The sequence below is a fragment of the Anolis carolinensis genome, chromosome 2, assembly GCF_035594765.1.
Source record: "Anolis carolinensis isolate JA03-04 chromosome 2, rAnoCar3.1.pri, whole genome shotgun sequence".
Taxonomy (NCBI): domain Eukaryota; kingdom Metazoa; phylum Chordata; class Lepidosauria; order Squamata; family Dactyloidae; genus Anolis; species Anolis carolinensis.
In genome coordinates this window covers 305,235,742-305,261,232 of record NC_085842.1, presented here as the reverse complement: position 1 = coordinate 305,261,232, position 25,491 = coordinate 305,235,742, and the positions used below count along the sequence as shown (strand labels likewise).

Here is a 25,491-nt window from a genome sequence, read left to right as displayed (position 1 = left end):
TTAGAAGAACCAGTATTTACCACCAGTCAATGGGTAAAAGTTCTTATTGCTTTAGCTATGCATGAATTCCTAATTCTGTGAATGTTGATATGAAGTATTATTTTTGATACACAGTCTACTTATATTAATGTACATGTCTGACAAATGGTCATGCTATAGGTATTTATCTTCACCCCTGTTTTTCCTTCAGGATTTATGTTCTAAAAACCACAAAATAAAATAAGATAGCAATAATTACAACAAAGGTCAAACGAAGGGACACAGTAGTCAAAACAGCAATGCGATCTCTCTGTTTAATGATCTGTACTGGCACATAACAAGGACTCCTTAATTGTTTTTTATTTTCAACAACTCCTCCAACATTGTATTTAACAAAGTCAATACAATTAGTTTCAACACAAACATTACCCATCCTGAGCAGTATTCTATTCATAAGGTAAAGGATCTTGGTTTCATCAAAGTCAAAGAAGTTTATTGTTTCCAAAACCCATCTTAACTGTATTTTAACTCTGTAGTTGTGACAGAAATATTTGTTTTTTAATTTTATATTTGCCTTATTTTTAAATGTTATTGTGTCATATTTTTGTTAGCCGCCTTGAGTCCTTATGGGGAGAAAGGTGGGATAGAAATAAAGCTAACAACAACAACTTTCCCCACCATAATGCTGGACCCTCATACAGGTGTCCGCTGAAGCACGTGTCTTCAATCCCACAGTGGGCCTTTAATTACATACATGCCCATAATTTATGCTTACATTGCCTTTACTTCTTCACCTGACAATGCACAATATTTCAAAGTAAGAGCACCTCCTGTAGTAGTTTTGCCTTTTAAAGTTCTCTGTATAGGTCTATACAGCTTGTTGAAACAGGAAATAGTAAGTTGCTTGTTAAAAGTATAGCTATTACACAATAGGTAATTTCATAAACTCACCTGTATCATTTGGTGCAGCAGATGCATAGGAGAACAGAAATAAACGCTTGAACAGCTTTGCAGTCTGTGTTTGATGAACAATGCCACTGACAATCTAAGGAAAGGACAAATCTAGACATCCATAACCCAGAAAAAAAAATTCAGCAAAAGTTCTGCTCTTCAAAATCAGTGTAGCTTAAAAACTCACCAAAGTTCCTTGTGCAACACTATATAGTGGACTTAAGAGGACATCAGAAATCCTATTTTATGTATTCACTGTTATACAAAGCAGGTGAAAGTTAGATTGCTAGGGGTGGAACCCAAAAACCTAATCAGAAAATAGATGTTGCCACTTTGCAGAGACAAGGTGACAATGAGATAGAGAAGAACTGACATGGAATTATTCATGAACATTAGAAAAGAAGGACTGACTTCTACATTTGCCAATGCTATTTCTTTCTTTTTTTTCTGCTTATCTATTTCAGTCCAGCTGAAAAAATGAAAACCAGTTTTGTGTTGGGAATATTAAGCCTTCTCCCCACTCCTATTGATTATTCAACTCAAGTGAAAAAGTATGCAAAACCTACGCAGAACTGTTAATAACCAAAGCAGTCTCATAACTGACTTGATGGTGAACAATAACAACCTCGTGCCTTGTCCAATATTTTATCTTATTTTTGAGAAGGGAAAAACTAGACATCGTATTCCTTAAAGGTCTATCATAGACACACACACAAATTTCCTGCCAAAATGCAGAAATTAAGAAAAAAATTAGTTACCCTTTTAACTTCTTCTTCCTTGGTGTATCTCAAACAGAAGCGAAACACTCTAAAATCCTTGCAATAAATTATTATTGTCTCTGGGTATTTTCTCAGTTGGCCATATATAGGTTTTTTTCTGTCATCATAAACTGCAAAAAAAACAAACACCTTAGCCATTAACATTTAGGTAGCAATTCAGGTAACATTATCCACTCTTTCCTAGCCATATCAATAAGCTACTTATTAAAATAGTCTGGAGAGAACCATAATTCAGATCAAAATTGAGTTACCATAATTAGAGCTGTAAAAACAAAACGAATTTGTAAAAGACTATGGAATTAAAGGTTCATCAGCCTACCTCCAAAAAGTTGGTCTACACACTGTAGAGTGATGTCATTTTGCCCAATGATTTTATTTTTGAACTGCAGTTCCTGAAAGAGGAAAAATGCCTTTAAGTTGCTGTAACAAACAGTAAGTCCTTTTTTGTCTGTATTTTAAAAATATACTCAACAAATATGTTTTGACTATTTCAATTAACTACTTTCATTACAACCAGCAATTTCATTATAGCTAGCAACCTTTCTTAACTTTTTACTGACTCAATTAGTTAACCTTAGTTAGAATTAATAATTGCATTTAGGTTGTTGTATTTAGGATTATATCTGCCAACTCAGAAATTCTAATACATTCTAGGGGTTACATGTGATATATGTTCACAGACGTATAACCTTAATTGACTTCATGTTCCCAAAGCTTCTTGGGTTTTTTTTTGCTTCCTCTTAAATTAATGATTTAACTAAAGATCTGCTCTCTTAAGTTATCAGCTAATACCATCATGGCTTAGAAAAAATCAAGTCAGATTTTCCCTGGGCCAAATCCAATATACCTTTTGGAAGTCATTCTGATATGGATAGAAATATTTTATTTTGACCCATCACACTCACAAGGCTCATCTAACATCACAGTAGCACAGCAATTAATCGCCTCCAAGCCAGAAGACCCAGCCATCAAAAAGAAAATCTGCTCATAAAAATTAACTTTGATTTCTTACATCTTCCAAAGCAGGTTCTTGACCGAGGAATGAAATTTTGAAGTTTGTGCAAATAAGCTTTCCATAAATGCCACGATGAGATCCATCATCTTGTACACACTTCCAAACCATACTTGCTTCACAAAGCACTAGTTCACCTGGTAGAAATTAGCATGTATTTTAGCATTCATTTTCTTCTATTCTAAACTTCTAAAATTACACCACATTGCAGCTATAAGTTATAAAAGATTGCATATATAAGGCACTTACATTAGCCATACCATACTGTTGCTTTAAATTGGAAAATTGCCAAATTAAGGGCAGAAACTAGATGGAGTTCCTGGTGTTATTGGACTATAATTTCCAACATGCTTCACCACTGGCTAAGCTGGTGAGGGCTGCTGGGACCTGGATTCTAACAACTTCTGGAAGGCAGGGGCCAAGATTCTATAACAGACATGGGCAAACTTTGGCCCTCCTGGTGTTTTGGTCTTCAACTCACACAATTCCTAACAGCTGGTAAACTGGCTGGGATTTCTGGGAGCTGAAGTCCAAAAAAACTGGAGGGCGAAGTTTGCCCATGCCTGTTCTGTAACAACCAATTGCTAAAGCAATCCTTACAGTCAAAAGGAGGGATGTTATGTGTCCTTGTACTATACAAAGTCCCAGAATACTTGTAGAGTATCTATACACACAAACGAACGATTGTCAAAAAGTTGCTGTATATTTGATTGAAGAAAATAATGATGGAGCACCGCTCTCAAAAAAGTCTTCAAAAGTAAAGTACAAATAAAGTCCCAATTCTCTACAGGGGTCCCGGGTATTTTTGACCCTGTTTCAGGGGAAAACCCCTTCTTCAGGAGTTGTTAAACTCAGCAACAATGAATTTCTATCTAAAACAAAACATAGAGTAACAAGTATTTTTCCAGCAGTATTAACAGAAGTAAAAGTAACCCATATAACAGTATATACTTACATAGTGCTAAATGCTTTCACTGAGTGACTCTGCTTGTGGTGATTTCAACTGCGAGTAATTCTGGAGGTTCACTCAAGGGTTTTTAAAGAGTACTTGAAGGTTTAAAGGAAACAGCTAAAATTAAGTGATTCATTAAGTCCCTGAGGGGAAAAGGTTTTAAACTTAAAGATCCAGTACATTTCCCTTTGGGATAATAGTTTTTCCAAGTCCATGAAAGGTTTTTGAGAGATGCATTCCAGAACACAAAATTTAAATGAGGTAGGTGAATGTTTGTATTGGGTGAAGTGTGAATATAAAAGAGATTCTGTAGATAAATTTTTGATTCTGGATTTATGTTCAGAGATTCTGATTCTCAAGGATCTGGTTGTTTTTCCAATATACCAGAGATCACAGTCACATGTCAAGAGGTAGATTACATTGTTGCTATTACAAGTAGAAAAATGTTTTAGTGTGGTGCCCACTTTGTTCCTATGATTATATATCTCCTTAGTCTTCCAAGATTGAGGACAACACTTACAGTGACCACAAGGATAATGGCCTCTCAGGGTGCTCTTTGGTGTACTAATAGGAGTGGTTAAATCTGTATGGATTAAATATTCTCTAATATTTTTAGTACGCCTGTTTCCAAAAATAGGTAATTTATCGCAACCTGAAATATCTTGAAGAAGATGCCAGTGTTTTTTTATAATTTGGATTATGTGTTTGGAGTAATGTGATAATTCTTGTGTCCAGATAATTTGATTTTTAGTTGGTTTAGCAGATTCTTTCAGTAGGGTGGTTCTATCAGTTTTTTCAGCTTTAATTAATGCCTTTTTGATGACATGTTTAGGATAGCCTCTACTTCTAAACTCCTGGCTTAAGGTCAGGCTTTCATGAATGAAGTGTTCATTAGAGCTTGAGTTACGCTTTAGTCTAAGTAGTTGTGAAAATGGAAGATTGGTCTTTAAACCAAAGTGGTGGAAGCTGTTATAATGAAGAAAAGAATTCTTATCTGATGGTTTTCTGAAGTTCTTGACCAACAGTTTGTTATGATGTTTATACACAGTAACATCTAAAAAATTGATATGTGACAGGTTGAGATGACTGGTAAATTTAATAGACGTATGTATAGTGTTAATCCAATTAGAGAATCCTACTGCGGCTTCAGTTGTTTTAAATACTATGAATATATCATCAATGAATCGGCCATAGTATATTATATTAGAATAGTACATATTTAAAGATGGATTAAGCAATATAGTGTTTTCTAAATGTGCCATGAATAGATTGGCAATCGATGGAGCTAACGGACTTCCCATAGCGACACCGAAGGTCTGAAAGTAAAATTGGTTTTGAAAACGGAAATAATTTTTCTCTAGTACTATATCTAACAAGTCCATCAAGAAGTGTGTAGGTGGTTGCAACTTTGTTCTCCTACGAAGGATATTTTCTATAATGATACGAGCCTCATCTAGTGGAATGTTAGTATAGAGTGAGGTGACATCAATCGTAACTAAAATGCTGTCCTCCTCAATATTGAGATTTTCTACGATATTAATGAAGTGCTTTGTGTCTTTAATGTAGGAATCACAGAGAGGGACAAATGGTTGGCAAAAGGAGTCTAGATATTTAGCAACTGGTTCCAATACAGAAGATGAACCAGAAATAATAGGTCGGCCTGGGGGTGGAATGATGCCTTTATGAATCTTAGGAAGAATATAAAAGATAGGTATCCTAGGGAAGTCATTTTGTAAGTATTTAAATGTAGAAGAAGAGATAAATCCCATGGATAATCCCTCTTGACACACCACCCTAATAAGGGACTGAATGTGTTTAGTGGGGTCTGTTGCAATAGGTTGGTAGAATTTACTATTTGATAACTGGAGGTTGACTTCCTTAATATAATCTCTTTTGTTAAGTAATACTATAGCTCCCCCTTTATCTGCTGGTTTCCAGACTACCTCTTTGAGGTTGCTCAATTTGACCAGAGTGGTTCTTTCTAATTCTGATAAATTTGAGTGGTATGGTTGTCTACGAGTAGTTAGCTTGTTAAAGTCCCTCTCTACAGCTTTTTCAAAGCATTTAATGTAAATGTTATCTGTGGAAGGGCAGAAGGTACTTTTGGGTTTGAAAGGATCTGTGGTTGTGTTGGATATGCTGTCTTTAAACATGTCTCTTAAGCGGATGGTTCTAAATAGCTTGAATAAATCTATTCGTGCTCGAAATGCATTAAATTTAGGGGTGGGAACAAATGATAGACCTTTGTTTACTATTGACCTTTCTACATCAGATAACTTATAATCGGATAAATTAACAATCAGGTTCGGTGTCTCCGATTTCGGTCCCTTGGAAAAAAAGTTGAGGATGAGGATGATGGTAGAGTCCTATTCTTATGTCTGGAGGATCTTCTTAAAGGTGGTGAGTCAGAGACTTCAGAGCTTTCAGTTGTCCTTCCTGGGTCTTCCTCGGTAGAGGAGTCTGTAAATTGAGGATGGAATCTGACTTATCTCTTGGAGGAAACTTGATCTTTTTGCTTAATCCATCTTTAAATATGTACTATTCTAATATAATATACTATGGCCGATTCATTGATGATATATTCATAGTATTTAAAACAACTGAAGCCGCAGTAGGATTCTCTAATTGGATTAACACTATACATACGTCTATTAAATTTACCAGTCATCTCAACCTGTCACATATCAATTTTTTAGATGTTACTGTGTATAAACATCATAACAAACTGTTGGTCAAGAACTTCAGAAAACCATCAGATAAGAATTCTTTTCTTCATTATAACAGCTTCCACCACTTTGGTTTAAAGACCAATCTTCCATTTTCACAACTACTTAGACTAAAGCGTAACTCAAGCTCTAATGAACACTTCATTCATGAAAGCCTGACCTTAAGCCAGGAGTTTAGAAGTAGAGGCTATCCTAAACATGTCATCAAAAAGGCATTAATTAAAGCTGAAAAAACTGATAGAACCACCCTACTGAAAGAATCTGCTAAACCAACTAAAAATCAAATTATCTGGACACAAGAATTATCACATTACTCCAAACACATAATCCAAATTATAAAAAAACACTGGCATCTTCTTCAAGATATTTCAGGTTGCGATAAATTACCTATTTTTGGAAACAGGCGTACTAAAAATATTAGAGAATATTTAATCCATACAGATTTAACCACTCCTATTAGTACACCAAAGAGCACCCTGAGAGGCCATTATCCTTGTGGTCACTGTAAGTGTTGTCCTCAATCTTGGAAGACTAAGGAGATATATAATCATAGGAACAAAGTGGGCACCACACTAAAACATTTTTCTACTTGTAATAGCAACAATGTAATCTACCTCTTGACATGTGACTGTGATCTCTGGTATATTGGAAAAACAACCAGATCCTTGAGAATCAGAATCTCTGAACATAAATCCAGAATCAAAAATTTATCTACAGAATCTCTTTTATATTCACACTTCACCCAATACAAACATTCACCTACCTCATTTAAATTTTGTGTTCTGGAATGCATCTCTCAAAAACCTTTCATGGACTTGGAAAAACTATTATCCCAAAGGGAAATGTACTGGATCTTTAAGTTTAAAACCTTTTCCCCTCAGGGACTTAATGAATCACTTAATTTTAGCTGTTTCCTTTAAACCTTCAAGTACTCTTTAAAAACCCTTGAGTGAACCTCCAGAATTACTCGCAGTTGAAATCACCACAAGCAGAGTCACTCAGTGAAAGCATTTAGCACTATGTAAGTATATACTGTTATATGGGTTACTTTTACTTCTGTTAATACTGCTGGAAAAATACTTGTTACTCTATGTTTTGTTTTAGATAGAAATTCATTGTTGCTGAGTTTAACAACTCCTGAAGAAGGGGTTTTCCCCTGAAACAGGGTCAAAAATACCCGGGACCCCTGTAGAGAATTGGGACTTTATTTGTACTTTACTTTTGAAGACTTTTTTGAGAGCGGTGCTCCATCATTATTTTCTTCAATCAAATATACAGCAACTTTTTGACAATCGTTCGTTTGTGTGTATAGATGTGTTCTTGTACACCAGCACCCTGTCTCCAAATTTCTAGACTGATCTTGGTTGGCAACTATATGTACTAAGGCAGAAAATATCCTAAGCACACAAATCTTTAATGTTATCTTTACCATTCAACACAAACAGTGATCTAACTGTGGCCTCTAGACTCCTTGTAACCTCAACTCCTCTTTGTGGTTCCTGACAGAATCCCTAAATCCCTGAACCCTTCCTCATATTTGGAGAGACCAAAAACGTCCTTCAGACATCTGCTACTACTGTTGGTGTTCATGGCAGCAGATTACTGAACATCGCCCCCTCCTTCCAAATTCTCTTTACCCAGAACCCTTCCTAGCCCAGAAAGAGAAATAAGAAGTGCCTTCTAGGGCCCTTCTACAAAACCATGTAACTCAGAATATCAAGGCAGAAAATCCCAAACTATTTGCTTTGAACTGGGTTATCTGAGTCCACACTGCCAAATATTCCAGTTCAAAGCAAATAATGTGGGATTTTATTCAGCTGTGCGGAAGGGGCCCTAGTCATTCTCAGATCAGGTATTTAAATGTGCTGTGGCCCACATCAGAAACTTAGTACTTATTTCTTCCCATTATTAAATAATATTCTATCCTATTACTACTCCTATACAATGTTGAGCGTTTGAATGAAAATACTTGTCTTTTCCACACCAAGCTGTCTACACCTCAAGCCTAGGCAGGCTTTCCTGATACACCGAAGAAAAACCTGAGGATGGGAAAAAACACAGCTGGACAAACTCTTAAGCTTATCCCTTAGCTCAGGGCCCTTTCGTACTGCCTCTTTATCACAGGATCTGATTCCAGATTATTTGTTTATCCCAGGTTTTCTGACAGTGGAGACTAATATAATCTAGTTTAAAGCAGAAAACGTGGAATCAGATCCTGGGATATAGAGCCTGTCTGGAAGGCCCCTCATATATTCCAGTTTAAAGCAAATAATCTGGGATCAGATGCTGGGATAAAGGGCAGTGTGGAAGGGCCATCAGGTGATTAAGTTTAAATATGTTACATAAAAATCAGCAAATTGAATAACATTTTGATATGATTTTACAGCATTGTTTAGTTAACATTACCTGGTAACAAGTGTGGTTCTACTTCTTTTTCTGTGGACTCCCTTATGTATACTTCCTAAAAGAAAGATAGAAACTGGCTTATGCATGTGATAGCAAGATCACAATTTAAATAACAGAAGCTTTAAATACATTTTTTCCAATTTTCATCAATATTCAAGACTCCACTTCATTTGCTAAAGTTATGCAACTTAACATATAGCTTCATTTCTCAACAGTTCTATACCAACAAGTTTACATTTCAAATAAACAAAGCAAAAGGAATACAGAAGTGTGTCCAGAAAGTTGGCAAAAGTATAATCCATATTGAAAGTGTAGTCCAAACAAAACTACCAATGACTATTTATCTGAATCATGGATCACAAGTTTCATGGTATTTTTTGTTAACTAGTCTCAAGTCACCTTTGACTTATGATGACCTTAAGAATGCTATTCCTCCAAGTCAACTGATTATGAACAACCCTGTTCAGGTCTTGTGGACTTGGTGCTGTGGCTTCCTTGATTAAGTCTATTAATCTATATAAATGAAAATGTAATGTCCATTTGCGAGGACCTCATATTTCCCAAACTACTTCACCAATTACTACAAAATTTGGACACAATGTATCATTCGAACTAACAAGTATTCACATACCTACTATCACAAACCTGTCACACCCAAGACAGGTAAAACCATGCCCCTTAGCAACAGCCAGTCTCCTCCTCCCTTAGCAACTGTTGTAGCACACAGCTCCTCCCCTTAGCAATGGCCAAGCAGTCTCCTCCCTTTATCATTATATTTTATAATATAATAAGTATAATATTACACTGTGTAACTATAACACTATGATTTTTGCTCCTGGGTTTATAAATGTCATTATTTCCTAGGGTTCTATCATAAAAACATGGAAAAAGGCTTATTAAGCTGTTAAAAAATTGTTGAGGGACATCCTGCAGCACATTATATTATATTGTAATTATATTTTATTGTATTCAGTGTCAGGAGCGACTTGTGAAACTGCAAGTTGCTTCTGGTTGAGAGAATTGGCTGCTTGCAAGGATGTTGCCCAGGGGACACCTGGATGTTTTACCATTCTTTGGGAGGCTTCTCTTTAAATATCTGTGGAAGGTTCAGGGTGGGAGAAAGAACTCTTTCCTGCTTGAGCCAAGTGTGAATGTTGGCCAGCGTGATTAGCATGGAATAGCCTTGCAGCTTCAAAGCCTGGCTTCTTCCTGCTTGGGGGAATCCTTTGTTGGGAGGTGTTAGCTGGCCCTGATTATTTCATGTCTGGAATTCCTCTGTTTTCTGAGTGGTGTTCTTTACTTACTGTCCTGAGCTTTTTAGTGTTTTTTAATATTTAATTTTTAATACTGGTAGCCAGATTTTCAGTATTAGGGAGAAGGAGGCACTAGGGTTGTTCCCTGGGAGTGGCCTACGGTCGCTCCCAGCAGGAAAATAACACAGTGGCGTGGCCAACAAGGAAGCTACACCCCCCCCCCCGGCCGTCATTCTCCTCAAGGGGAGGGCAGGGAAAAAAGGAGATCTATCTATATCCTTCCTTCCATCCGTATCTACACTCAGAGGACATCTTTAGAATTCTACGGTTTACATCAGGACACAGATTGCTTATCACATGGACAGTAATATGTTCCGTGTTTCAGAGTCGCCAGTCCAGACAATCTTCATATCTGTACAGACAAGGGAACCACCACAAATATTGCCTACCCACAAGCATTGTGAAATCACATATATCTGAAACCTACTCTTTCTCTGTCCTTTCTTTCACATTGAACCAGACTGGGCCGCAGCAACATGTGGCCAGGTACAGCTAGTCTGAAATATAATTTTCCTCTTTTCCTGTATCTTCTACCTTAACAAGCATTACTGTATTTTCCATTGAGCTCAAAGTACTATAGTTCCAGTTTAGTCATCTTGGTTTCCACTCAGGATTGAGGCTTGATTTGCTCTAGGTTCTATTTATTAGAATGTTGACTCTATGGATGCAAAGGACCACCATATTGCTAACTGACAGTTATTCTTCACCATGGAGAAATGTTTGTTGTGGGTAGGCTTAGTTTTAAGTCTTGAGTGCAGTTCCAACTAATATTTTGGTATAAAACTCTGACAAAGTCCAAATTTTAGTTCACCTTTAAGCCCATTTCAGAACCAATGTGTACGTCTCAGTGAGCCAGGAGTATAGTGACTAAGTGCCTTGCCTTACATATTCTTAATCACCATTATTCTTTCACTTGATAAAATCTAGATATCCTAGATAGTGCCAAAGTGACATTGATTTCTACTCACTTATACTTGATAAAGTTCAGAGATCAAAACCTTTCTCTAAAAATGTTTTTAAAGCAGTGTTTTCTAATCTGTGATAGCACCAGTGAGGGAAAACTAGGGAGAAGGACACAGTTAAGGCACACTTATGAAGGAAACCAGCTCTGCAAGCACAAAGAAAAAACCCAGAAACAAAGCATCAAGGTGAGAAACAAATGCATGCACATTTGGCAACACGATGGGGAGCCAGGGCAACATTCTAACAATACATTTAGATAACAAACAAATGATTAACAGACATGAAGACAGAAGGCCAGCAGTGTTAGAAGAACCGTCCAGTGTAGGGACCTAAATCCTCGATGATCAATGGACAGAAACTGCATGTGTGCTCAGTGAGATCCAAGGTTTTGGAGAATCCGATTGTTCACTTGAAGCTGAGAGACAACAAAGGCTGGTGGGTGAGGCCTCTGGAAGCATAATACTGCTGCAATGTGCCTTCAAGTAGTTTCAAATTTATGGAGACTTGAAGGCAAACCTAACATGGGGCTTTCTTGGCAAGGTTTGTTCAAAGGGTCTTCGCCTTTGCCTTTCTCTGAGGTTGAGAGTGACCTGATCAAGATCCCTTAGTGCAGTGATCAAGATCCCTTAGTGCAGTGATTCTCAATCTGTGTGTCCCCAGATGTTTTGGCATTCAACTCCCAGAAATCCTAACAGCTGGTAAATTGGCTGGGATTTCTGGGAATTGTAGGCCAAAACACCTGGGGACCCACAGGTTGAGAACCAATGCTGTAGTGGTTTCCATGATTTAGTGGGGATTCGAACACTGGGTTTCAGAGTTCTAGTCCAACATCCAAACCAATACCTTGCATCCCCCTCCCTAAAATGACAGTTGTACCACATAACAATAACCATTGTTATGTTAAGGTGTTCCCACATTAAAAGCCACTGTCAAGAGAAGAACAGGATCCAAAATTCTAAGTTAAGCCTTTTACATTTTCAATTTTTGGGAGCTGATGCAGCCAAACTTCTCCATCTGATAAGTGACATAATTCAAGAAAAAAAATCTAAATATCCATATGCAGATCTACAAGTCTGCTCATTTCAGTGTTATTAACTCAAGTTAATAAGCTCCTCTCAATGTAAACAGCTTCACTCGTATAAAACTGTTTAACCCATGGAGAATATAAATTAAGCAATGCCAATGTTCACATTATCTGGACAGATTTACACCTGCAGAGATGAGATGTGTATAATAATAGTAATAATAATAATAATAATAATAATTTTATTTTTATACCCCGCCCCATCTCCCCAAAGGGACTCGGGTTGGCTTACATGGGGCCATGCCCAGGTCAAACAAGCAATACAAAACACAATAAAACAAATCAATCGACAATAAAACAAATAATAAAATAGACATGCTATAGAATAGACCATGAATTTGTACTGTTAATTCACATAATTAAAATCAGTACACACTAGGGTTGGTATTAACTAACATCATTGGTTCTGCCTAACTTTGAAGAAAAAAATCTCACTGGTTTTAAGAGATTATTTTTGTCTTCTGCACAAAAACCCTTGACAATTGCTAAGATGTAAACCAACAGGAAGTCAGTCAAATATAGATGTAGCAAACAGTGAACTTTGCATACCAATGTGCTCGTGTAGTGTGGGAAAATAAGTGACAGATTAACCATGACAGAGTATTTATTCCAGAGTACAAATGGAGAATGTGCAATCTTCCAGATGGTGCTTCATTTTACCCCCGCCACTTAACAGGCAATGTGACAGTAATCTTGAAGAGTATCTCAGTCACTCAAAGCTGTAGCTTAAGACAGAATAAGAACAAGTAAATGACTGTAATAACCCAAGTTGCGTTGGACAGGGAACCAGGATTCACATCTCTGTTCAATCATGAAATTCACTGATTTTGAGCAGATTTCTCTTTCTGCCTAACCTTCTCATAAGACTATGGAACTCCCTTCACAGTGACATCAGACTGGCCCCATCTCTCCGGGTATTCAGGAAAACATTAAAAACCTGATTTTGCATACAGGAGTTCAGGGAGTAGCGAAATATGGAATATGACTTGAATATAGCTGTTTGAATAACGACTATGGGAATTGGCACTCTGTTTTAATCTGTTCGATTGTATTTGTTTTATAGCCGCCCTGAGTCCCCTTATTGGGTGAGAAGGGCGGGGTAGAAATACTGTAATAAATTAACTGTTTCATAATTTTAGAGGTTTATATTTGTTATTGTATGTATATATTGGACATTTAATTTTGCCATAATCTGTAAGACACTCTGAGTCCCCTTTGGGGTGAGAAGAGCAAGGTATATAGTTCCGTATATACTTGAGTATAAGCTGAGTTTTTCAGCCCTTTTAAAGCCTTCCTTGGCTTAAACTTGTGTAAGTGTCCTGGTCATCTTAATTCGGGTCAGCTTATACTCAAGTACATAGGTAATCAGAGTTGAACAGTCTTATCTTATGACAGTCTTTTTATTATCTTAAATTACAGTTTTATGTAAATATTCAAAAACATAAAACCTTTTGATGCCTCAATTAATGTAATTTTATTGGTATCTATTTTTATTTTTTAAAATTTACCACTAGCTGCTGTATTTCCCACCCCCGTCTTGTAAGTTTTCCCAGTTTTTTGTGGTAAAATTAGATGTCTCGCCTTATATTTGGGTCGGCTTATACTTGAGCATATACAGGTAAATAAATAAAACGGAAGTTAGCAGGAGCAAACAAAGTATGGAAGAAGTGTGAAAACAACTAACCCTGCAAGTGGTCACAAATTCTCTGGTCTAAATCCAATTAGCAATTCAAATTTGCCCATACCTGTTGAATCAATTACTGAATGAAAAATTATACTTTAGTGAGATTTATGCATATAAAAGTATCACATTATGTTGTCGAAGGCTTTCATTACCAGAATCACTGGGTTGGTGAGAGTTTTCCGGGTTGTATGGTCATGTTATAGAACAGTGGCTCTCGACCTGGTGTCCCCAGATGTTTTTGGCCTACAACTCCCATAAATCCCAGTCAGTTTACCAGCTGTTAGGATTTCTGGGAGTTGAAGGTCAAAAACATCTGGGGACCTCAGGTTGAGAACCACGGTTCTAGAAGCGTTCTCTCCTGACGTTTTGCCCACATCTACGGCAGGCATCTTCAGAGGTTGTGAGGTATACTGGAAACTAGGTCAGTGAGGTTCATATGTCTGTGGAAGGTCCAGGTTGGGAGAAAGAACTCTTGTCTGTTGACGGCAAGTGTGAATGTTGCAATTAATCACCTTGATTAAAATCAAAAAGCCTTGCAGCTTCAAAGCCTGGCTGATTCCTGCCCGGGGGGATCAATAACAAGCCATGAGAGTAAAGACCAAGATCCAGCCAGAGGAAAAGTGGTCTTACCATACATCAAGGGAACCACTGACTGCATAGGCAAGTTGATGAAGAAACACAACCTACAAACTATCTACAGACCCACTCCGAAAATCCAAGAAATGCTACGTTCAGCAATGGACAAGAGGGATCCTCTCACCTCTGAAGGAGTCTACCATACACCATGCAGGTGTGGACAAGTCTACGTAGGGACCATCAAACACAGCATTGCCCAAACACGAATCAAGTAACATGAAAGGCACTGCAGACTAACTCAACAAGAGAAGTCAGCCATAGCAGAGCACTTGATAAACCAACTGGACATAGTATATTATTTGAGAACACAGAAATGCTGGAACACTCTAACAACCACTATATCAGACTACACAGAGAAGCCATTGAAATGCACAACCATGTGGACAATTTCGACCGAAAGGAGGACACCATGAACATGAACAAAATCTGGCCACCAGTATTAAAAACCATTAAAACATGAAACAATCAGGGCCATCTAACACCTCCCAACAAAGGATTTCCCCAGGCAGGAATCAGCCAGGCTTTGAAACTACAAGGCTTTTCAATGCTAATCAAGGTGATTAATTGCAAAATTTACACTTGCCTCCAACAGACAAGAGTTCTTTCTCCCAATTTGGACCTTCCACAAATATTTTAACCTCACTGACCTAATTACCAATATATCTCATAACTTCTGAGGATGCCTGCCATAGATATGAGCTAAACGTCAGCAAAGAATGCTTCTGGAACATGGCCATACAGCCCAGAAAACTCACAGCAATCCACTATCACATTAATATCACATTAATCTCCATAATTCCAATACATTTAGGAAGAGATGAACAAAGATGTTCCAAGAAAAAGATGGCTGGCAACATTCTTACTCTTCAGTACTCTCCAAGCACTACCGTACTCCCATTTAATTAATAAAACTTTAGCCTAGTTTTTTCCTGCAGTACCTACAAAATTGAGTACATAGGGTTACATTCAAGTCTCCTTGTCTTTACTGTACGGTTTGTGGAGGTGTGTATTTTGTGACAATAAAACCATTACACTAGATACCAACTACTTCAACTAGATCTACCCTGCTAAACTATGCCACTGCAAATAAACATAGGGTCTTAAATAAAAGCACTCACAAAAGCTGTATTATTGCTGTAAATCAAAACAATACATGTTTACATCAAACTATAATTCATAATGTTTATATTACTTTTTAAACTGCATTCAGTTAATATCAAAGTAGAATGAAACTAAAAAACAAGTATAACCAGTTTGGAGCTGACGTGAAGCGCAAGTTCAAGTATCTTCTTTCATTTCTTTGCCAAGTGTTCTTTAACAAGCAAAACACTGTTTTTACTTCTCCACCTCTGTCAAACAGTAGTGTGGCTTTTATGCCTAAAAGAACTTCTTGGGATTTTTGACAGCATGATTTTTCTCTTCATTACATATTCTATGTGCACATATCCGTTTTATATGTGTTCAATGACATATTCATGAGAAGACTCAGTGAATTTCTCATGTCTAATTCCACATATGGTTCTTACTGGCAACATATGGAAAGAAATAACCTAACAGCCTAGCCGTGTATATTTATTAATGGCCAATGATTGCTAGGTGCCATTTGTTTTTGTACATCCATTTTCAGATAACTCCCATTAATTGCAACTAGTCAAAATCAATTATATCTACACTAGGATGTTTCTACCAAAATGTTCATCTTATTTTATTCTATTGTTTTATTTATTTACCATACTTATATCCCGCCTTTCTCAACCCCAGAGGGAACTCAAGGCGGCTTTACAACAAGCAGCAATTTGATGCCATACACACATATATCAAATAAACAATTATAATTAAAACCAATAATGAAAACATCAATAATGAAAACATCAATGAAAACATCAATGAAAACATCAATGAAAACATCAATTAAAACCATGCCATCCAAAACATAATCCAGCGCTGTTCCATTTGTCAATCACATTGTTTCATAGTTACATATTGCACTGCTCCAATTACTTGTCAAAAGCTTGGTCCCAAAGCCAGGTCTTGAGTTTTGTAATCTTGTAATGAATTGGTACTTCACTTGAATGAAAAGAGATTCCATACAATATTACATCTCTCTACATTTATCTGCAATGCATACATCTTGCATACAGACATATTGTAAAGCCCTAATTACCAACATGGAAGCTGGCTACTAGCGGAAGAATACTCTGTATTTGTGGCCTTTCCAATTTACAGCTCACTTGCTGGAAACTGCTAATTTACTAACCCTTTCCTTAATCTTAAGCCACACTATCTTAAATCAAGAACAGGCAACTTCATTGGGACAGAAGGAAACTTCATCTCCTCAGAAGAAAGGCTTCTTCGTTTTCAGCCAAAATGTGATTTGGATTGGATAGGATAGGCTTTCACTTCCTTTTAGCTGACAATTTGGAGCAATTTCGATTTGGCAGTCAGGATGTCCTGAAGACATAACACTGTCAAGTCATGTTAGCCTTTTACAGGAAAAAAAAGTTTGGATAAGAACCCCATCATTCTCAGCTTATATTGCATTATTTACTGCAGATGTTAATTTGCAAATTGACTGTTTCACCAGTCTTCCTCTACTATTCTATCAGTTTCAACATTGACAAAAACATCTTCCCTACAGACAGAAGAGATGAAGGAAAACTTGCACAGAAACACTCTGGAAAAAAGAGTTTCTTTGTCAGAGTTTGCTGAGCTATGCTGTAATCGAAATGGGGTGTAACTAAGGGGTGTGTGTCTCCAGGAACAGGTGCAGATCATGTACTAGCTTTAATTGTTCAAATGTTCTCTGGTCTGCTTCCAAAACCTGATTAATCTAGATTAAAGGTTCAGCTCTAGTTTATATTGGAACTGTGACCTGCCTCCTTTTTACTATAAGTGTTTAAATTATGTTTCAAGTTGCATTAAAATCCAACCATGAGAAAAATAATAGGAGGCTATTCGAATTCAGCTCTTCGGCTTAGAAATGGAGGTGAGCACCAACCCCCAGAGTCAGACACAACTGGACTTAACGTCAGGGGAAACCTTTACCTTTACCTATTCGAATTAAATAAAGTAAATTATTTGCATTCCTCACATCCTACTACATAAAGTGGGTTATGCTGTGCAGCTAGGAGATCCAATTCATAAATGGGAGAGGTCACCATGAGAAAGGGGCAAGTTAACTCTAACCAATGATGTGGGGTTTTATATATCATATATTTTGGCATTATTCTGAGAACACAGGACATACCTTTATTTTAAACCTGAACTGTTACAGGTTACAGCAATATTGGTGAGTGTAGCATATCATTTTCATTCTAATAAAGTCAGAAGTTACCGCAGTCTTAATATGGTACAGAAATAATGCAGCCACTCTCTCCACTTAGAGAAATGATTAGAATAAGAACTGCCAGTCCCCCAAGCACACAGCAAGTCCCAGGGAAAGCACTAGAGTTAGACACGCAAAGGATTATGCTGCATGGGTCTTTAGTTAATTGTTAAATACACTGCAGCATGTGGGGGTGGAAGAAACCCATTAATCTGCAATGAATTTGTATAATACACCATTCTGTGAGCAGCTTCAGTTACTGAGCGTAACGACAAGGAGTCCTGTACCACCCATAAGGCACAAGTTTGCATGGACTGAAATTACTTTAAGACTTCATTTCTGCTGCTAAATAATAATAAAAAAAGTGCTGAGGAGGGAAACAACCACCAAACACATTGTGAAAAACTACCTTATTTTATGCATTTTTCCCATTTATTTTCCTTCAGGTTAGCAGACCTCAAATTATGTATTTGTTTTAGCAGTGATTATGCTAACAACATCATAAACAACTCATCTCATTAACTCTGACTTCTTCTTCTCTTATTGCATCTCTTGCACTATGAGCACATCAAGGCAGGGATTTGTAGTCCTGCATAATGTAAACAACCATGGGGATTAACAATGTATCAATGCTATATACCTATGCTTAACTCTATCTTGTTGCTACCACATGTTTTCCACTCCTACACCAAAAAGTGAGGGGGGTATACTTTTAAATCGAGACAGGATGGCATAATGGTTTGAGCATTGTACTATGTCTCTGGAGAACAGGGTCTGAATCCCCACTCAGTCATGGAAGCTCACTGGATGACCATAGGAAAGACACACTATCTCAACCTCAGAGGAAGGCAAAGGTAAACTTTCTCTGAACAAATCTTACCAAGAAATGATAGGCTTGTCAGAAATGACATGAAGGTACACAACTAATTTCTAAAATGTATAATTCACATCTAAAATAATTTATTCTGGCTCAACATTCCTTCACAATAAACTTCAAAAAGTCTAGGCAGATATGCATCCAATATAGGACAGAACCCTACCGGGGTGGGAAGTGAATAACAAAGAAAACCATATCCAATATATGTGATAAGAGTGTTAGTAACTTCAGTAGATTAACCATGCTGGTAATGTTCAGTTATCTGACACATTTTATATTCCACTGTTGCACTTTTTTAAGGAAGTGCTCACGGATACATATTTCCCGAAGCAAAATTTGTTGCATTGTGGCTTTAATATCACAAAGGCACCAAATTCCTACAAGGTGCTGCAGGTGATATTTGAGAGGAAGTAACTGGCAAAATCACCTTTGAGTTTTCCTTGCCTTAAGAAAATCCCATGAAACTCATGAGTATCATAGGTCCAGAGGCAACTTAAAAAACACAACATATTCAGAAACTGAAATTTTGTCTCTTTTGTAGGAGGTGCTGTATTGTTTAGTAGTTCTTTTCTAAAACATTTTAATTATTTTACAATTCTATTTTAACTGAAATGTTTTAATAATAACAACTCATTTAATTCTATTTAAATATTTACCTTTTATGTATGTTTTAACTGTATGGCTTTTAAAATTCTGAGCCATTTTGGGCCCCAATCCTGAAGGGAAAAAGGTGGAATATAATAAAAGTAGCCATAATAAGGTAGTAATAATAGTTTTAAAATGGAAAGTTTCCAAAGAACAGGTTGCAGGGTTTTGTGTCGCTTTCACTAAACTGTTTCTGGGAGCTTTTTAACATAATTATTCCAACTATAAGTGTAAGTTGTTTTAATACAGTACATAGTTTAATTCTATTTCAATGTTCATTTTGTATTATGTTAGTAACTGCGGTGTTTGGTTTATAAAGTTAGAAGTCTGCTTTGTGTTTTCAAACTGTGGGAGGAAAATGAAACAATACTGTAGTAATGATAACAGCATAACAACTAACAAAAACAACAACATAGTAATAATAATGGCATAATAACTAATAACGGCACAGCAACTACTCTTTGAACTGGAGGTGTAAGCTGCTTTAGAACAGTTTAATTCTACTGTAACATTTGCTTTCTGTGTGTTTGGCAGCATTTTAAATTGTGAGTCGCCAATGAAGAAAGCAGAATAAAATTTAAAATGCTAATACCTCATTTTAATCCAGCTTTGATTCCCAACAGTAGGAGGAAAGCAAGAAAGTAATAGTAACATTACTCATAGCAGCACAATAACTACTAATAACTACCAGTGGTTCTGTCTTTGGTCCTCCAGGTGTTTTGGACCTTCAGAAATCCTAGTCAGCTTGACAGCTGTTAAGGGTTGTGGGAGCTGAATTCCAAAACACCTGGAGTACCAAAAGTTGAGAATCACTTAACTACTCTTTGAACTTGAGGCCTGAGTTGTTTTACTACAGTAAATCATTTAATTATATTATAGCATTCACTTGGTCATGTTTGCAACTATATCATTTGGTCTTTTAGGTTGTGAGCCTGTTTTGAGTCCCAATTGTGGGAAGAACCCAGATTAATACTGTAGTAACACTAATAATAACAGCATAGTAACTACTAGTAACAACTACACATTGAACTTGAGGCTTGAGATTGCTTAATTGTAAAGTTCCCTTTCTGGGTGTATTTGTGGTGTTACTTGAAGTCGTGAGCGTGCTTTGAGTTCCCAATCTTCAAGGAAAATAGAATACTGTAGTAACATTAATAATAACAGCATAGTAACTGCTCTTTGATGTTGAGGTGTGGATGATTTCAATATGGTAAATAGTTCAACTCTATCCCTTTCAGTATGCATTTGTAGTGTTCTCTGAAATTGTGAGCCTGCTTTGAGACACAATTGTGGGAAGAAAGTGAAACAATAAAATTAAAAGTTGAGTAATAAAAGTACTAATAACAGCACCGTAATAATGGCATAGTTACTACTAATAAATACTTTAAAATTGAGGCATAAGCTACTTTAATGTAGTAAATAGTTAAATTATATTGCAATGTTCCCTTTCTCTATACATTTATGGTCTCCTTTGAAGTCACGAGCCTGCTTTGACCCTCCAATTGTGGGAGGAAAGTGGAATAATAAGAGTATTACTAATAACAGTAAATACTAATAATGGCATAGTCACTACTCTTTGAACTTGAGATATGGGTTGCTTTAATATAGTAAATAGTTCAACTCCATTGTAATGTTCCCTTTAAGCGTGAGCCTGCTTTGAGTCACAACTGTGGGAGGAAATGCTGTAATACTAATAACATAGTAACTAACTACTGCTAATAACTACTCCTTGAACTTGAGTTGCTTTAATTCTATCGCAGAGTTCCCTTTCATGATATAATTCCGGTGCTCTCTGAAGTTGTGAGCCTGCTTTCAAATCCCAATTGTGTGGGGAAAGTATACTGGTAATAATAGTACAGGCAGTCCCCGAGTTACAAACAATTCATAGTTAAGAGCAAGGTGAAACAACAAGAAGTGAGAGAAATCTACCCCATGGCATGTTTTCGAACTGCAGTGGAGTTGGGATCTGATGCAGAGGGATAGGCCTAGTCACTTAATTTTAAACTATTAATTTCAAACTGGCTTTTTAATGGTATTATTAATTTTCTATCTTTTACTATATGTGTTTTAATGACAGTCTATAACATTTTGATTGAAGGCTTCAGCAGAAATTGTTTTTTTGCAAAACTATCATAGATTTGACTACATTTTTCATAAGCCCAGCTTACTGCATTTCTTTAACTCTAATATGCACCTTCCTCCCATATAAACATTTCTAAATATGGGGTGCATCTCAAAATACTGACTGTTTCTAATGCATCTAGTTGTTGGTATTGAAATTAGTGTGTGTCTTAAAATTAATAACATCTGAGAATCGAAGAAATACAGCAGTACAGGCAGTCCCTGAGTTACAGACAAGAGTCTTACTTATGACTCATAGTTACAAATGGGGGTGAGACAACAGGAAGGGAGAGAAATCCACCCCGAAGGAGGAAGATTCACTCCTGGAAGCATTGTGGGGAAAATAATGTCCCCACTGAAACTTTCTCATCAATACTTGTTTCCACAACAAGCCATTTTTTTCAAAATCCAATTATCATAGGGACAGAAAGTGAGATGAAATCTTATGAAGAGGGGTACAAATAAAACAACCACCACAGGGGTGTGAACCTTCCCTATGCTATCCAATGATAGCTAGATATGGTTACACTTAAAAAGTAAAGCAAGGAGAACAAAACAAACTGTCATCCAAAGCTAAACAATGTTATGTTTTTGGCTGGAGTAATACTATTCCGACTTAATACAAGCTTAAGAACAAACCTGGCTGCCTATATGGGCACAGTTCAAAGTGCTGGTTTTAACCTTTATAGCCCTTTATAGCCCTTTACAGCTTCGGACCAGGATATTTGAAACAGCGTTATCTCCTACTATGTACCCGGAAGGCAACTTCGATCGAAAGGGGAGGGACTGCTGATACCGCTACACCCATCCCAAATATTACTTAAAGCTACTCAAGAAAGGACCTTTTCTGGGAATGCCCCAGCTTTGTGGAATGCCATCCCTAGAGAAATCAGAGCCGCTGCCACTCTCATCATTTAGGAAAGGAGTGAACACTTTTATGTTTGAACAGGCCTTTGGGGGAAATTAAAACTGTAGATGGACCATGGTTATCTCTATAGCAAGCCTGGGCAAACTTCGGCCGTCCAGGTGTTTTGGGACTTCAACTCCCACAATTCCTAACTGCCTCAAGCTGAGGGGGGGGAGGAAAGGGCCTGAGGGTGTTCAGAATGATGGGCATTGAAATCCAAAACATCTGGAGGGAGGGCGCAAGTTTGCCCACGCCTGCTCTAGAGACAAGAGAACAGGAACTTGGTTCCCAATGGGCTTAATTAAAGGTTTTAAATACGTATGTTATATTTGTAAATATGATTTTTATTGCTGGCAGTTTTAGATAATCAGGTTGCTATAAGGAATTTATTGGGGTTTAAACGGTTTTAACCCCTCCCGACAAAGGATTTCCCCCAGGCAGGTAACAGCCAGGCTTTGAAGTTGCCAGGCTATTCAGTGCTACTCAAGCTGGTCAACTGCAGCATTCACACTTGCCTCAAACAGACCAGAGTTCCTTCTCCCACTCTGAGCCTTTCACAGATACATAAACCTCACTGGTCTAGTTTCCAATATACCTCACAACCTGCCATAGATGTGGGTGAAATGCCAGGAGGTAATGCTTCTGGAGCATTTTCATAGCAGTTTGGACTTATCTTGGTCGACTTGATATAGACACAGGGTCTACTCCCATTCCAATTTGCACTTCCAAGAATTTGCAGCACTTTATCAGTCACCTCGTGTTTACAATATTTATATGGTGCACTTTAACCAGTCTATTTTTACAACCACGTTTTAATCCATGTTTTTATTAAGTTTTTGTCATTTATTTTTATTGGGTAATGTTTAAATTTTTATAATTGCGCATGTCTCTTGTCTATTGCTGTGTTTTATATTGTTGTTGTTTTTATTCGGGCTTGGCCCCATGTAAGCCGCCCTGAGTCCCCTTTGGGGAGATAGAGGTGAGGTATAAAATAGTTATTATTCTTATTAAAGGTAAAGGTTTTCCCTAACGTTAAGTCCAGTCATGTCTGACTCTGGGGTTTGGTGCTCATCCCCATTTCTAAGCCGAAGAACTGGCGTTTTCCCTAGACACCTCTCCAAGGTCATGTGGCCACTGGCATGACTGCATGGAGCACCGTTACCTTCCCGCTGGAGCAGTACCTATTGATCTACTCACATTGGCATGTTTTTGAACTGCTAGGTTGGCAGGAGCTGGAGCTAACTGCGGGCGCTCACTCCGCTCCCAGGATTTGAACCTGGGACCTTTCGGTCTCCAGCTCAGTGCTTTAACGCACTTCGCCACCGGGGCTCCTATATTATTCTTATTATTGTATTATTACTAAGGCTATACAGCTCGGAAAACTCACAACAACCCTTTGTATGTTCTTATTGTATTGTTAGCCGCTTTGAGTCTCACTTTGGTGAGGTAGAGAAGCGGGGTAAAAATCGACTCAAATAAGATAAACTTACAATACAGAAGTACCCTAGCAATGAGTCAAGCAGAGGTAAGCCCACTTCCGGCCCCGCCCCTCCCTCCCGTAACCACGCCCCCATTCGCGCGCCTCGCCCTCGCCCCTCCCCAATGGCCGCTTCCCAACGGTCGCTCTACTGCCTTCCTTCCTTCCTGGCTGACTTGCTTGCTTCTTGGCTGCCAAGCGCGCTTTCCCTTCAGGCAGGCGAGGCCTGTCTCACCTCGGGGCTGATGTAGGAGACGAAGGAGGCCTTGGCCGCCTTGGGCCCCGCGCCGCCGGCTGCGCCCAGCATGGCTGCGCCCCTCTCCGGGCCCCAGGCGCAGACCCCGGCCGGCTTCCCCCACGGCGAGGGCGGCGAGGAGGGCGAGGGCGGCGGCGTGGGCAGCTCCTCCCAGGAGGACTCCGCGCCCTCCTCCTCTTCTTCCTCTAACGCCGCCTTGCTCCGTCTCGCGTAGTTAATCCCTCCCATCGCAGGCGCCGCTGTTGCTTCCCGGCCCTCTTCGCCTCGAGGATGACTGACACGCACTCACGCGGAGCTCCATTTCTGCTTAGGCGCCTCCTCCCGCCCTGCCCTGCCATTGGGCTGGCGGGCAGCCAATCACACCACCCAGCCCCGCCTCTGCTGCTGTTCTGGAAGGAGCGTTTCCCAGTGGCCAATCGTAGCGCCGCGCACCCGTACGGACAGCCGTAACCTCCAATCGACGACTGTAAAGCTAAGCCACTGATTGCTCATCACTTAAAGGTGAGCTGAATGCCAGGGCAAATGACAGACTATCCAAACTCTGCATGGATTTGTTGAAAGCTTTCATGGCCGGAATCGCTGAGTTGTTGTGAGCTTTCCAGGCTGTATGGCCATGATCCAGAAGCATTCTCTCCTGACGTTTCGCCCACATCTCTGGCAGGCATCCTCGGATGTTGTGAGGTCTGTTTGGAACTAGGCAAGTGGAATTTACATATCTGTGAAATAACGTCCAGGGTAGGAGAAATAACTCTTTGTCTGTTTGAAGCATGAATGTAGCAATGGGCCATCTTGATTAGTATTGAATAATCGTGCAAATTCAAAGCTTGGCTGCTTCCTGCCTGGGGGAATTCTTTGTTCGGAGGTGTTAGCTGGCCCTGATTGATTCATGCATGGAATTCGTCTGTTTTCTGAGTGTTGTTCTTTATTTACTGTCCTGATTTTAGAGGGTTTTTTAGTGCTGGTAGCCAAATTGTGTTCATTTCCATGGTTTCATCCTTTCTCTTGTAGTTGTCTACTTGCCATTCTATGTAGTCTAACATGGTTTGTGAGGTCTGTTGGAAACTAAGGGTTTATATATCTGTAAAATAATGTCCACGTTAGGAGAAAGAAATCTTGTCTGCTTGAGGCAAGTGTGAATGTTGTAACTGATCATCTTGATAAGCAGTGAATAGCCTTGCAGATTCAAAGCCTGGCTGCTTCCTGTCTGAATCTGCAAAGCCTGGCTTTGAATATGCAAGGCAATCAAATGCTAATCAAGATGAGCAATTGCAACATTCACACTTGCCTCAGATAGACAAGAGTTCTTTCTCCCAACCTGGACCTTCCACAGATATATAAATCCCACTTGCCTAGTTTCCAACAGACCTCACAACCTCTGTGAATGCCTGCTATAGATGT

The 25,491-nt window shown here is 38.3% G+C and overlaps 1 protein-coding gene across 3 annotated transcripts in view; it reads right to left on the bottom strand.

Moving 5' to 3' along the window:
* mtmr12 (myotubularin related protein 12) overlaps positions 1-24,414 on the bottom strand; it is a 43,241-nt gene extending 18,827 nt beyond the window's left edge. The window contains exons 1-6 of one of the 3 annotated variants that reach the window (XM_062972521.1): positions 24,073-24,414; positions 8,806-8,860; positions 2,722-2,858; positions 2,029-2,101; positions 1,689-1,819; positions 931-1,024 (exon numbers count right to left, since the gene is read on the bottom strand). In XM_062972521.1, coding sequence (XP_062828591.1) covers positions 931-1,024; positions 1,689-1,819; positions 2,029-2,101; positions 2,722-2,858; positions 8,806-8,860; positions 24,073-24,321 — 739 coding nt within the window. In that variant the 5' untranslated portion in view covers positions 24,322-24,414. The other 2 variants (XM_062972522.1, XR_010003628.1) reach the window with 2 other exon arrangements.
* Positions 24,415-25,491: the final 1,077 nt, after the last annotated feature.